This window comes from Hetaerina americana, unplaced genomic scaffold (genome assembly GCF_022747635.1).
Source record: "Hetaerina americana unplaced genomic scaffold, ioHetAmer1.1.p SCAF_142, whole genome shotgun sequence".
Lineage (NCBI taxonomy): Eukaryota > Metazoa > Arthropoda > Insecta > Odonata > Calopterygidae > Hetaerina > Hetaerina americana.
The window spans coordinates 168,325-182,365 of NW_027286537.1; the positions used below are offsets into that span (position 1 = coordinate 168,325).

General features: G+C 44.0%; 1 protein-coding gene across 1 annotated transcript; it reads left to right on the top strand.

Moving 5' to 3' along the window:
• Nucleotides 1-1,260: 1,260 nt before the first annotated feature.
• On the top strand, nt 1,261-13,399 carry LOC139686473 (uncharacterized). Its single transcript, XM_071583655.1, has 3 exons — nt 1,261-1,284; nt 3,351-4,667; nt 13,295-13,399. Exons 1-3 carry the CDS (start codon nt 1,261-1,263, stop codon nt 13,397-13,399), a joined length of 1,446 nt encoding a protein of 481 aa, XP_071439756.1.
• Nucleotides 13,400-14,041: the final 642 nt, after the last annotated feature.

Consider the following 14,041-nt stretch of genomic DNA (forward strand, 5'->3'; position numbering starts at 1 on the left):
GTTTCCCAGATGGAAAAATTGCTCCCAGGCCGGAATTCTCCAACCTATCGAGCAGAGGGTCTAGAACCACATTGAACAAGAGCAGCGAGAGGGGGTCCTCCTGCTTTACACCCCTACGGATGTTAAGTCGGATACCCCTCCCGAAACCCCCGATCACCGTGGAAGACCCCGTGTAAATTTCCGCGACGAGTCGCTATACGTGCGGGTGCACTCCCTTGGATCTTAATGCCTTTAGGATCGAAGAGTGCGGCACCGAGTCGAACGCCTTGGAGATGTCCAACAAAGCTACCGTGGATCCGCCTTTGACCTTGGCTTGCTTCGTTCCCTCGCGCAAGAAGAAGTTCGTAAAGCATCCGTTTTCCGATACAAATCCATTCTGCCTCGCGGAGAGGGTCACCGCCCTACCCAGCCTTTCGGCTATGAGGGTTGAGTACAATCTCGAGACGAGGGAAGAAATAGTTATCGGTCGCCACATCTCTGGTTGTCTCCGGTCGCACCCGTCCTTCGGAAAGAGGGTGCTTCTGTTTTTCTTCCACTCTCTTGGAATAAGCCTGTGCCCAGCAGTAAGTTAAAGAGCTTCGCTATTACCTTCGCAATGCCCGGAAAGTTAACCAGATGGTGTTTCGTTATCCCATCCAGGCCAGCTGCAGGCCCTGGACGGGTTGCCCTCAGTCGTGTCCTCACCTCCTTTGGGCACAAGTAATCAAAATTACTGTGGATCGATTTTACTCTGGATTCACCTAGGACCAGGTGGTCCTCTGCAGCTTTACCCCCGAGTCCCTCGTAAAGGCGCCGCACCGCGTGGGCGGGCGGTTTCTCGTCCTCGTAACCTACCTGCCATAACGACTCTAATCGATCGGAAACAACCAGTCCGGCTAGTCTTCTCGGACAATGCTCAAACATATCAGTGCTCCTTGTGTAGACAAATCTTTTTCTCTTGCCACTCTTTGCCATCTTTCCGTTCCACGGAGGGCACTTACTCTGGAACTTACTGCTCCGACTTTCGACTGGGCATTTTGTCTCTTCCTCTTCTCCGTCTGGAATCAACGCCGGGTGCAGCCAATCGGTCACCAAGTTCTCGATCAATTGCCGGATCCGTTGCTAGGTCAATCCTAGGGTTGCTAAGGTTAGGATACCGTCCAGTGCGCTACACAATTCGGCTGCCTCTTCCCCTTTGGGGGTGCCGATATCGAGCGCCTTATGAAAGATCCCCTTCTGCCAGTTGCGCAACTCTCCTCGCGGATTGTTCGGTAGCTGACGATGGTTCTCCTCCGTCAAGTACAGGTAGGTTGCCTCGATGATAACCGAGCCTGTCTCGATATCAGAAACCTGTCCAAGTTTTTCTGCTTCTGCCGTTCCGAGATCTGAGCATCCTGGAGGCGTCTGCATACTTTGCTCGTCTTGGTCCCGGATAGAGGCTTTCGTCAAATCCAGTTTTCGCTCCCTACCGAGCATGGTCCTTTTTTGCACGCACCTGGGCCGGAGTCTTGGACCCTAAAGCCTCAGAAATGCGAATATTCACGCGGCGGTCTCCAGAGAATTCCTTGATCAAAACGGAGAATTACGCACACTCCTACTCGGTCCATTGATAGTCCTTACGTCCTGATTCTTTGAGAACCTTAGGAACTAGGCACGATCGGAAAAGCTTCTTATTCCGCAATGCGGGGTGCGCATGGCGTTCATGAGTCACTGATCCCCGAGTCCTAGGGAAAAACCTCGGATATCCTTCCCAAAGAAATTCTTTTCCAACCAGCCCCCTGGCGCCACTCATATCCGCTTTGCGGTGCGGATAGTGACATGCAACGAATTGGTAGGATCCAAACTCCGTGGCGCATTTCGAACATCGAAATCGTTGCCTCGAACCAGTGTGCACCATTTTCACATCTCCCGTGATCCCTCTTGCACGAGTCATTACGCTAGCTTATAGCGGGCACGGGAACGGCTTCAATATTAGGTATGAAATCAGAAAATCAATGTCCGTTCGGGCGCAAGGTGTAGGCGTCCGCTCGAGGCTGGATACCCCACGGGAGCCCCAGTTTCCCCATTCGGCAAGTGGGCTCGGATGCCGACGGCCCCCTAAGCGTGGGGCGCCGACTAACAAGAATCAAGTGTCTCGAGCCTCCCGGCTCTCGGGTCTCCTCAAATCACCGTTGCTCATCGGCTAGAGGGGATTCTGCCTTAGAGGCGTTCAGGCATAATCCCAAGGATGGTAGCGTCGCACCATCGGCCGCTCGACCGAGTACGTGAACCAAATGTCCGAACCTGCGGTTCCTCTCGTACTGAGCAGGATTACTATCGCAACGGCTGGTCATCAGTAGGGTAAAACTAACCTGTCTCACGACGGTCTAAACCCAGCTCACGTTAACTTAGGAGAAAAAAACACAATTTTATCTTTGCTTTTCTACAGAATAGACTTTACTCGTCGACTAGTTTCGTTTACACAATAAACATCATCAGGACTAGTGGTACAATATACATTTTTCTGAGTTATATACTCTTCCGGGTGGCGGATGGGAAGTGAAAGGGAAGGGAAGGGGGATGGGAAGTGAGGGAGTGTAATTAAGGAAAGGGTAGGTATGGGGAGGGGGGAGGGGACAGGGTTGGTAAAGGAGCGTGGGTCTGCGTCATGGGGATTTTTTGGGGTGTAGAATAGGAATGTCCAGGAGGGGTGAGTGGAAAGGGAAGAGGTGGTCATTGGTTATCCTTTCCTTCTTCTTAACCATTTTTACAATTTCCAACTGCTCCCGGATATCCATCTGCGTCCCTTTCTTCACTCCGTGCAGTAATTGGGGGGTGAAATCCGCTTGGTGGCCTTCCTTCGAGAGATGGGTTGCGAATTGGGACATTCCAGTGTTCTTCATGAAGTCCCTCCGGTGTTCTTCCGCTCGAACCTTTATGCTCCTTCCTGTCTGACCAATGTACTTAGCGTCACAGTCGCCACATTGTAATTGGTAAACCCCGCTCTGGAGAGTTGGTTTCATGGGGTCTTTGCCTGCAGGTAGCAAACTCCTTAGGTTTTTGTTATTGTAAAAGGCAGGTTTAATGCTCAAATCCTTTAGTACACCGCCTATTTTAATGGAGGGTTTTCCTACATATTTGATGCGTCGCCACGAAGCTAGGTCTCTGGGTGGGGGACAGTAAATTTCTCTGAATAAAAGTAATCCGCCACCCGGAAGAGTATATAACTCAGAAAAATGTATATTGTACCACTAGTCCTGATGATGTTTATTGTGTAAACGAAACTAGTCGACGAGTAAAGTCTATTCTGTAGACAAGCAAAGATAAAATTGTGTTTTTTTTCTCCTAAGTTAATAATGGAATTCTACAAAGTTAAGGCCTCAACCATTCAGTGCATCAAGTCTGCTAGCACCGCAGTACAGGCCAAGTGGTACAAGAAACTTACAATCAAATTTCGAGTGATCATGATCAACATATATTTCAACAGCATGTGTCTCTCCTGGAACCTCTCCCCCAACTACGTGCATCTCCGCAGCAGCTCTACTTCACCAGCCGCAGTCCACGCCGTGAAAGCAGCCAAAAGAGCCTGGGTTAAGAAGGAACTCCAACAGTGGTACGCGAAGCGCAACAATATAGCGCTATACAGACATCTTCTCTACACCGAGCTGACCCGTTCTTTACATTGGGTGGAATGGACTGTTTTCGACGATCGAGTGAGGGACCTGGCAAGCGATATTGCACACAAGAAGTTCCAGACGGTTAAGAAGAAGCTGCTCAACCTAAAGAAAAAACTACTACCACCGGCAAGGGAAGAAACCGTGAGTCAAATTCTGAACCCTCATACCTTCCATGATAAAGTCATCAACTTATCCAATCACCATTTCAAACCAGCGGAATCCAAATTACTAGAAAAAGGTCTCAAATACTGTCCCGATCTTAAAAGTAGTCACAATGATTTCGTAGACCTCATCGTGGACTGTGAAGTAGCTTTGAGGAGAGAAGACCACATGATTAAAAGTGTAATTGCTAACACCCTAAATTCAGTTCTGAAAGGAGAAGAGGGAACCAGTGACGGGAAACCAAGTGCCCGCAACCAAGAATGGGCCGTTATTAATTCCATCATTAAATCTTTTAAAACGGCGAATTTGGTGGCCATTAAAGCAGACAAGGGAAATTCAACAGTGATTATGGACCACCAAACTTATATTGACAAGTGTTTAATCTTCATTACAGAAAACGATGTACAATTGTTAAAAAAGGACCCTACAGTGAGATTCCAATCAGAGTGCAAAACAGTGGTTTCCGAAATTAAAACTGTCCTCACCCCCAAGGAAAAGTGGGAAGTAATAGAGATGAATCCAACCCCCCCCAGATTTTACGGCATGCCCAAGGTGCATAAACCTTCCATACCGATCCGCCCAGTGGTCTCAGGTATCGGGTCCCCAGCGCATTCTTTAGCTAGAGTTGTGGGGCGCAAATTTGTAGAACATTCCCAATTTCGTGGCAAATACAGCATAAAGAACTCTATAGAACTGACAAAGTACTTAACAGATATAACTCCCCCCAAGAACTCCATATTAGTGTCATTTGATGTTGTAAACTTATTCACCAGTGTTCCAAGAGAAGAAGCAGTGCTCCTAGCAAAGAAAGTGCTACACAATGCTAAAACACCAGAAATTATTTGCAATGAACTCACATCTTTATTGACAGTGTGTATAAATCAGAATTATTTCTTGTTTAATGGAAACCTGTATCAACAATTGGAAGGTCTAGCTATGGGCTCCCCCCTATCACCTCTGCTGGCTGAAATATTTCTTAATAACCTAGAAATAGAATTTTTCAAAAGTGAAAATCCTCTACTTAATAATGTGCACTACTGGTTCCGGTACGTAGATGATATATTATGTTTGTGGACAGGTACGAAGAGGCAATTGGTTAATTTTCTTAAACTCATCAATTCAATAAGTTCAAGAATTAAATTCACCATGGAGGTCCAAGAGGGTTATAGCTTGAATTTCCTGGATCTCAATATTTCCATTAAAGAGGGAAAACACAAATTTTCAATTTTCCGCAAGCCCACTTGTACAGACCAGGTCATCCATGCATCCTCGAAACATGCATTTCACCATAAACTTGCAGCCTTTCACAGCATGCTACACAGGGCATTAGCTATCCCTTTAGACCCCTCAGCCTTCACATTGGAAATAACCAATATTAAAAAAATTGCTCTGGCCAATGGATACACAGAGAAATTGATTGATGATTTGCTAGATAACAAAAAGAAAAAACTTTTATTCAGAGAAATTTACTGTCCCCCACCCAGAGACCTAGCTTCGTGGCGACGCATCAAATATGTAGGAAAACCCTCCATTAAAATAGGCGGTGTACTAAAGGATTTGAGCATTAAACCTGCCTTTTACAATAACAAAAACCTAAGGAGTTTGCTACCTGCAGGCAAAGACCCCATGAAACCAACTCTCCAGAGCGGGGTTTACCAATTACAATGTGGCGACTGTGACGCTAAGTACATTGGTCAGACAGGAAGGAGCATAAAGGTTCGAGCGGAAGAACACCGGAGGGACTTCATGAAGAACACTGGAATGTCCCAATTCGCAACCCATCTCTCGAAGGAAGGCCACCAAGCGGATTTCACCCCCCAATTACTGCACGGAGTGAAGAAAGGGACGCAGATGGATATCCGGGAGCAGTTGGAAATTGTAAAAATGGTTAAGAAGAAGGAAAGGATAACCAATGACCACCTCTTCCCTTTCCACTCACCCCTCCTGGACATTCCTATTCTACACCCCAAAAAATCCCCATGACGCAGACCCACGCTCCTTTACCAACCCTGTCCCCTCCCCCCTCCCCATACCTACCCTTTCCTTAATTACACTCCCTCACTTCCCATCCCCCTTCCCTTCCCTTTCACTTCCCATCCGCCACCCGGAAGAGTATATAACTCAGAAAAATGTATATTGTACCACTAGTCCTGATGATGTTTATTGTGTAAACGAAACTAGTCGACGAGTAAAGTCTATTCTGTAGAAAAGCAAAGATAAAATTGTGTTTTTTTCTCCTAAGTTAATAATGGAATTCTACAAAGTTAAGGCCTCAACCATTCAGTGCACCAGCTCACGTTCCCTATTGGTGGGTGAACAATCCAACGCTTGGCGAATTCTGCTTCGCAATGATAGGAAGAGCCGTCATCGAAGGATCAAAAAGCGACGTCGCTATGAACGCTTGGCCGCCACAAGCCAGTTATCCCTGTGGTAACTTTTCTGACACCTCTTGCTGGAAACTCTCCAAGCCAAAAGGATCGATAGGCCGTGCTTTCACAGTCCCTATGCGTGCTGAGCATCGGGATCAAGCCAGCATTTGCCCTTTTGCTCCACGCGAGGTTTCTGTCCTCGCTGAGCTGGCCTTAGGACACCTGCGTTATCCTTTGACAGATGTACCGCCCCAGTCAAACTCCCAGCCTGGCGGTGTCCTCGGATCGGATCGGGTGGGATAAACACGGGCTAGGGCCGAGGCGGCCGAAAGACGACGCCGCAGGCCGAAGGTCACCCCCCGGCCTGGACGACCGTCCCGCGACAGCCTGCGTCCCAGTATCGCCCGCGACCCTGACACCCTTGGAACGAGAACACCGTGACGCGGTCCCGACGAATCGACGACCGCGCACGCTCTCCGCCTCACCGAGTAAGTAAAGAAACTATCAAAGTAGTGGTATTTCACCGTCGACTGCGGTCCCCGAGGGAACTACAGCTCCCACTTATGCTACACCTCTCATGTCTCCTTACAGAGCCAGACTAGAGTCAAGCTCAACAGGGTCTTCTTTCCCCGCTGATTCTTCCAAGCCCGTTCCCTTGGCTGTGGTTTCGCTAGATAGTAGATAGGGACAAAAAAAAGCCCGATCTGCCAGTGGAACCTCCCTTCCTCTAGCAGACCGGGCTCTCTGCTCACCTACACATGAGGAGGAACAGATCCATCTTTATAAGTTATTGAATACAATATATGTGAGGGTACTCGTTATTGAACTTACTCCCTCTTTTGAAACTAGTATTTTTCAGTCTTTGCAGAAAATACAAATATTACTCTTGCAACTGTCGGAAAACAAAGTTACATGGTTTGTTACAAAAAAGTTTTACCCATGCGAAATACCACGATCCGGTCGGGTTTTCTCCTCTTCTGCTCTTCTTCCTCTCCTTGTCCTCTTCATTTCTTCCTTCATCGCGTCTGGTTTGCGTCCTCTTATTTATTCTCCTTGGTGATTCATGTGCGCTCCCTCTGCTGCTCCAAATCTGCTGCTCCAAATCTGCTCATTTCTTCCTTATACATTTTTTTGTCCATAGGAAATCTTGTTTTATGTTTTTTCCCCATCAATTGGCTTCAGGAACTCTGATAATAACTTTGGGTCGTATGTTAGAGCCTCCCGGATAATTGAGCCATAGTCGATCCTCTTATTGTCCATATGGTGCCAGATACAGTTTCTAATCTTTTCATATTTTACGCACTCTTCAAAACGGTGCTGGGCGCTGTCGATTTGGTTGCACTCTCAGCACATCCCGTCCTCACTTTTCCCAGTTCTCGTTTCGTACTCTTTGAAGTCTTCGTGACCGGAGAGCGCTTGTGTGACTTGGGAAGAAAGTCTGAATATATAGTTGTTCCTAATTACGATGGAGGGGAAGATTTTAGATTTGTATCTTCCTTTATTTGTAATTTGCCAGTCCTTATTCCATTGAGTAATTGTCTCACGTCGGAGCAGATTCTTTATTCTTTTTATCGACATATTATTTCCAATGTTCTCAGAATCTAATTCATAATATTTCCAAGGAGCTTGGTTTTTTATTTTGATGGTTACTATTCTTTCCAGCACTCTATATTTTATTGGCGGAGTGTTTACAATGATTTGCAGTGCTTCCGTTGAAACGGTAGAGTAAGAATTTGTCATGGAGATTAAGCATGCCCGCTGAGCCTCTTTTAATTTCATGTCTATCATTGCATTAACTGTTTTTTCCCCCAATTCTCACACCCATACGTGAGAATGGGGATAGCAACACCTTCGTAAATTCTTGTGAATGAAGGTGATCCAAATAATTTCCTGCAGTATCTCCTTGTCGCATGGAAAATTTTTTTCACCTTTCCGGTGATAAAATTTGCGTGCTCTTGAAACGTCAGGTTCTCGGCCAAAACAATTCCAAGGTATTTTACCCAATTCTGCCTTGCAATTTCTTTCCGTAAACATGGATGGTGGGATTTCTTACCATTTTACCCCCCAGGATCATGAATTGACATTTTTCCGTAGATAGTCAATTTATTCCTCTTGCACCAATTCTCAATTACTATTATTAGTGCTTCCGCTTTATTCTCCATTTCTCTTCTGGTATTAGCTGGGATAACCGCAGCTACATCAGCAGCATATGCTGTAAATTTGCAGCCAGGTTGAAGCTCCCCTCTTAGAAGACCGTTGGCAATCAAGTTCCACAACAAGGGCCCAACACTGATCCTTGAGGGCATCCCTTGGTAACCACTTAACTAATTTTATCATTTCTGGATTCAAATATAACTTTCCGATCATCAAAATAGCTTCTAATGGTGGAAATGATTGTTTCAGGAGCATTTAGGTATCTGAGCTCTTTGATTATTTCGGGCCACCAGGCACTGTCAAACGCGCCTTTAATGTCGAAGAAGGTTGCGAGAGTGTATCTCTGGTCATGGCCATGTATATTCTGTAACAGCTTTTTCAATCGCGTTTGAAGTGCTTCTGCCTTTTTTAAATCCAAACTGCGGTTCTGGGGCCAGAGTTTCAATACCCACAGTTTCCTCGAGTTTGTCTAATCACTCTTTCAAAGAGTTTACCGATTTCCGATAATAATGTAATCGGTCGGTAGGATCTAGAGTCACTAGTATCCTTCTCCTTATCTTTAAGGATTGCATGCAGCTTTCCTATCTTCCATTTTGTAGGAAAGTATTTCATAAAGAGACAGTCATTGAAAATTCTTGTCAGGATCGTAGTGAGTGTGTCATCAGCCATTAATAAAACCTTCCCATGCACTCCATCTGTACCAGGAGCCTTTTTTCTTTTTATAATGAGGATTTGGTTCCTTACGTCATCTTCATTTACTTGCACTTCAATATCATTATCAGAGCTTAAATAGTAATCGTTTATTACGGCAGAGTGAAACTCATCATCCTCGGAATCATCTGGAAGTAGTGCCTCAAGAGTTTCTTTCATAGCCTCAGGTAATGATTGCGTTGTTCCATCGGGTCTTCGCTTAGCTCCTCGGATTACAGGAGTTTTCAGTTTGTTCGAGAATAGTTTATAGGTAAACCCCCAGACGTTGCTGTTAAAGTTTTCAGATGAAAACTTGTCTTAACTACGTTGTTTAGATTTCCTTATCTCCCATTTGTACTTGCACAGGTACGACTTATACACAGTTCTGTGCCGTTCAGGATCTTCGTGTCTGCTGTTTTGATAGTTTTTCAGTAATCTCTGGGTCTTCTTTATCATTTTCTGCAGTTTTCCATTCCATTAAGGACAATTTGGTGGTCTTGGTGAGCTCTTCGGGATGACTTGGTCCATAGTCGCTTTGATTGAAGTGTTGAAGAAGCTTCAACTCTTTTAATGAATTAGAATTACTTAATTTTTCCACACAATCTTTTATTTTTACGACCGGGATTCGACGAGGATCGTCATCATCAGGTATTTTTTACAGAAATATACACACATATATATACCATTGCAATGCTTGAAAATATGAGGTGAAGGAGTAAGAGACAGAGTTATTGGTCAGTATGGCTAGGGGGGGGAGGGATTACGGGGTGTAATTTGGTCGGAGAGAGGGTGGGGACGGTTAGTCCTTGGGGAGGCAGGTAGAAAGAGGAAGGAGAACGGGAGGGGGGGTCCCCCTTGTTCTCGGGGCTGTTGGAGGGAAATGGTTGATGTGGGAGTGAAAGGTCGAGGAGAGGAGATCTGAAGGTGTATAATACGTTATTAACTACTTTGCACTTGGTCCTTTCACTCTTGATGATCTCCATCAGTTCGAGCGCGTCCATCCGGGGTCCTTTTCTTTCCACATGCATAATTTCCAGCTTAAAATCACTAGAATGTCCGTTATCCAAAAGATGTTTCGAAAAATGGGACGCACCATTCTTGTTTCTGAAGGAGGCTTGGTGTTCCTTGAGACTTTCGTTGAATTCCCTTCCCGTTTGCCCCACGTAAACGGCTGAGCACTCACAGGAGAGTTTGTATACTCCACTCTTCCCTAGATCTGGGATTTTTTCCTTTCCGTTGGTTATTAAGTTTTTTAAATTCCACAAAGTGACGGCGGATACTATACAGTATATTCAACTCTTTTGTCAAGATTCTCAAAGGTGGGTTCCCAGGCAATTCTTTCTACATTCCAAAGTGCTGCATTCTGAGTCTGGTTAAAAATGTTCCAGTTGACTCCTCCAAGGTTGTATACGGGTGCTCTTTTCATATACCTTAACTTATTATGCCACAAGGTAAACGTTATAAGTCTGTGATCGCTGTTAATTTTCCCAACGTTCACGTTCCAATTGCTTATTCCGTTCATTGCCTTGGCACTGGTTAGCGTTAAGTCAATGTACAATTCCCCATTTACATTCCCAAATAAGACTCTTTGCTGATGACTGCATTATATACAGACGGATAGAACATGTAAATGACCACGTAATATTACAAAATGACATCGATCGCCTTGGTGACTGGGTTACAAATAATAATATGGGCATTAATATAAGTAAAAGTAAGCATATAAAATTTTCAAAGAAAAAGATTGCAGAAAAGGAAATTTTCACCCTCTTTGGAGAAAGAATCCCATGTACTAGTCACTGCAAATATTTAGGCATTTATTTAAATAGGGATCTTGGGTGGGAAGTCCAAGTAGATAATTTGACACGGAAGGCATTTAAAGTATTGCATTGGGTGATGAGAAATTTAAAAGGAAGTAGCGTAGCCACAAAAGAAAAAGCATATAAGGCACTGGTTATCACTATCCTAGAATACTCCTCCATAGTGTGGGATCCATATGAGACGGGACATATTAAAAAGATAGAAAAAGTTCAAAGAAAGGCAGCAAGATATATACTCGGAAGGTACAAAAGAACAGATAGTGTCAGGGATATGTTATATGTACTGAAATGGGAGAGTTTGAAAAATAGAAGAAAAAGGAGTAGGTTAGGCGCGATGTATAGAATTGTTAAAAAGGACGAAGCGTGGGAAGATTTATGGCAAGGGATAGAAAAGCCTAACTTTACGGGAAAAAACGACCATAGCCACAAAATACAAATAAGGACTAAAAAACCAATAAGAAAAATACTCTTTTTTAAATAGAACTATTATTCATTGGAACACGCTGCCTGGAGGTTTGTTTGAGCCCTTTCCATCCAATTTTAGAAGTTTTAAGTTGAAATGTAAAGTAGCCACTGGGTAATAAACTTCATTGTAGTTTTGAAAATATTGTTTGTATGTGATGTGGACGGCATTTTGTATGTGATATGGAAGTTTGTTTGCATGTGATGTGGAAGTGTCATTATGTAAAAATATTTTGTCTCTTATCTGTTTTTATGTGTTCGTATGTAATTTTCGTTGCTAGTAGTTATCTTTGACCTAACCTGACCGTTGCCACCAGGAAATTTGCCTAATTGCAACGTAATTGTGTAAATAATAAAAAATGTCACCAATAATTTGGCGAGCTGAAAGTGGCTGGGGTCCCAATCTCGTTATGTACAAAGAGATTTTGCTCCGGTATGAAGTCTTCCAGTCGTTTTCCGCGATCATCCGTGGAATAGTTAAACCATATTTCGTTTTAAGCATTAGAATCCATGCATATAATTAGTTGATGATCTCTCATTTCAGATATTACTTTCTGAAGATCGATAAGCTCCGTTATAACGTCCCCACTTGGTGGGAAATAGGTACTAGTGAAAATAGCGGAAAGCATTCCAATTCTTATTTCAAAGACAATTATATGATCAGTGCAAATAGGACTTAATTGGAGAATATCAATATTCTCATTGCGTACTATGATTCCAGCGCTTATTTTTTCCCTCGCATTATGAGGGATAATCCTGGTTTTGTGACCAAAACCTGGAATGTTCCATTTTGAGTTAAGTTTATTCTTAGCTGAATACGGTTCTTGAACGAGCAAGATATCGATGTCCTTCGTATCCATAAAAACCGTAGCCTCCAGGGTTGCCGTTTTAGAGCCTTGAAGATTTATTTGCCCAATATTAAGATATTTTCGTGGTTTACCCATAGTTAATGTTTTGGGTAAATTGCTCAATCTTTCTTTTATTAGCAAAACAGTCAGGATCGTTTGCCTTATGGCCGCTGTTTTCATGCCTGGTCTTAATACAGTTGATGCATTTAGGCAATTTGTCAAGATTCGGACATTCTTTTGTCTCGTGTTTCAAAGAGCAATGGGCACAGCAAATGACAGCAAATTACAGTTTTTGGAAATATGTCCAAAGCTTTGGCATTTGAAACTTCTTGTTACCTTAATATAATCACTGACTTTTATCGAGTCAAAATCCATCTATGCCCTTCCGGCCTTGACTGGCTGATTTCGGGTTTGCGGATCCATTTCTGCGACCCAATGGACAAATGATTTATTCCAAGGTCCAAACTTGAATAGGAATTTAACATAAGAAGATTCTTCAAGGTCATTTTGTTTCATGAGAAACTCTCTCACTTCTTCCGCTGTCCAATCAGCATTGACCGAATAGAAGTCCATTCTAGGGTTCCTCTTCTCAAGTTTTTTTATTTCAAAACTTTTCTTAATTGTTTCATCATCTCTGAGCTTGTCCCAGAGGTCTGGTTGGTCGGATTCGAGTCTAATACCTTTATTTCTAATTCTTGTTAGTTTTTTCACTCTTATGCAAAATTTTGATACATTTACGTTCTTAGTAATGGTTGCTTTGGTATCGTCGCTTGTTTTACAAGTCTCATTTACTTCATTAGGATATATAAGAACAGAGTGGACAGGTTTAAGATTCACTTGCTTTGCACCAGGAATCTTTACCTTGACCTTCTCCTTTGCTACGATTTCAGCAAAGGTAGTTATGGGTTTAGTCTGTTCAAATTCCTTTTTAATAGTAGCTTTAATTGACTCAAAAGCCTCTGTAGTTGGGTCAATTTGGTTTCGTTTTTCTGACAATTCCAACTTTGTTACGAGTGGGATATTTTTATTCAATACCGTATTGAACAGACTTTTCAGATTAAGGAGAGAGTCAGTGATTTCTCCTTTTTTCGAAGAAGTTAAATCTCTCAGTTTATTAATTTGCTGATTAATGCAATTATACTGTTGCTCAAAAGACTTTTGCAAGTTCTCATAGCATGAGGACTGAGTTTGAGGATCCATTCTTCTGGGCTCCACCGGAGGCTCCGGGAGCTCCTTCGAAGGGTGTTAACGAACTGTGATGGCGAGATTCCCACTGCCCACTTATTATCTCACACAGCCACTTCTCAGCCGACCAATTGGTCGTTGCCCGCCCGGAAGCCTCGAGGAGGTGGCGGCGGGACTTGAATTGGAGGGAGCGAGAAAGATTGGAATAATCCGAGATTCTGCACTCCAACAGTTCTTGCCACAAAAATTTCTGGCTACGCCCAGATGCTAGTATTTCACACGAAAACTCTATCTGCCAAGCAGAACTCCCCCCAACAGAATTTGGTGCGGGGTCTCTGACTCCCCGCAAATAACCAATCAGCTGGCCCATCCCGGGCAGTAGATAGGGATAGTAGGGGGACAGTAGGAATCTCGTTAATCCATTCATGCGCGTCACTAATTGGATGACGAGGCATTTGGCTATAAGTTTAGCTCCGCAAGAAAATAGGGTGCTTGAACCCCGAGCTTATTTTCAGGAGATGTTCACCCTGAGCGGGCTTCATCATTTAGCCGTGCCTGAGATGTCAACCCATCCCCACCCTCGCATCGTTCAATTTGCGAGTCGCGGTCATTCGCGACCAACCCTAAAAGCCAAACCACGAGCCCAGCAACACGCGTGTCGTCAGCCTGGCAAGGGTTCTCTGCGAGAGGCCCAGCGCGCTGAGTTCAATCGCAGA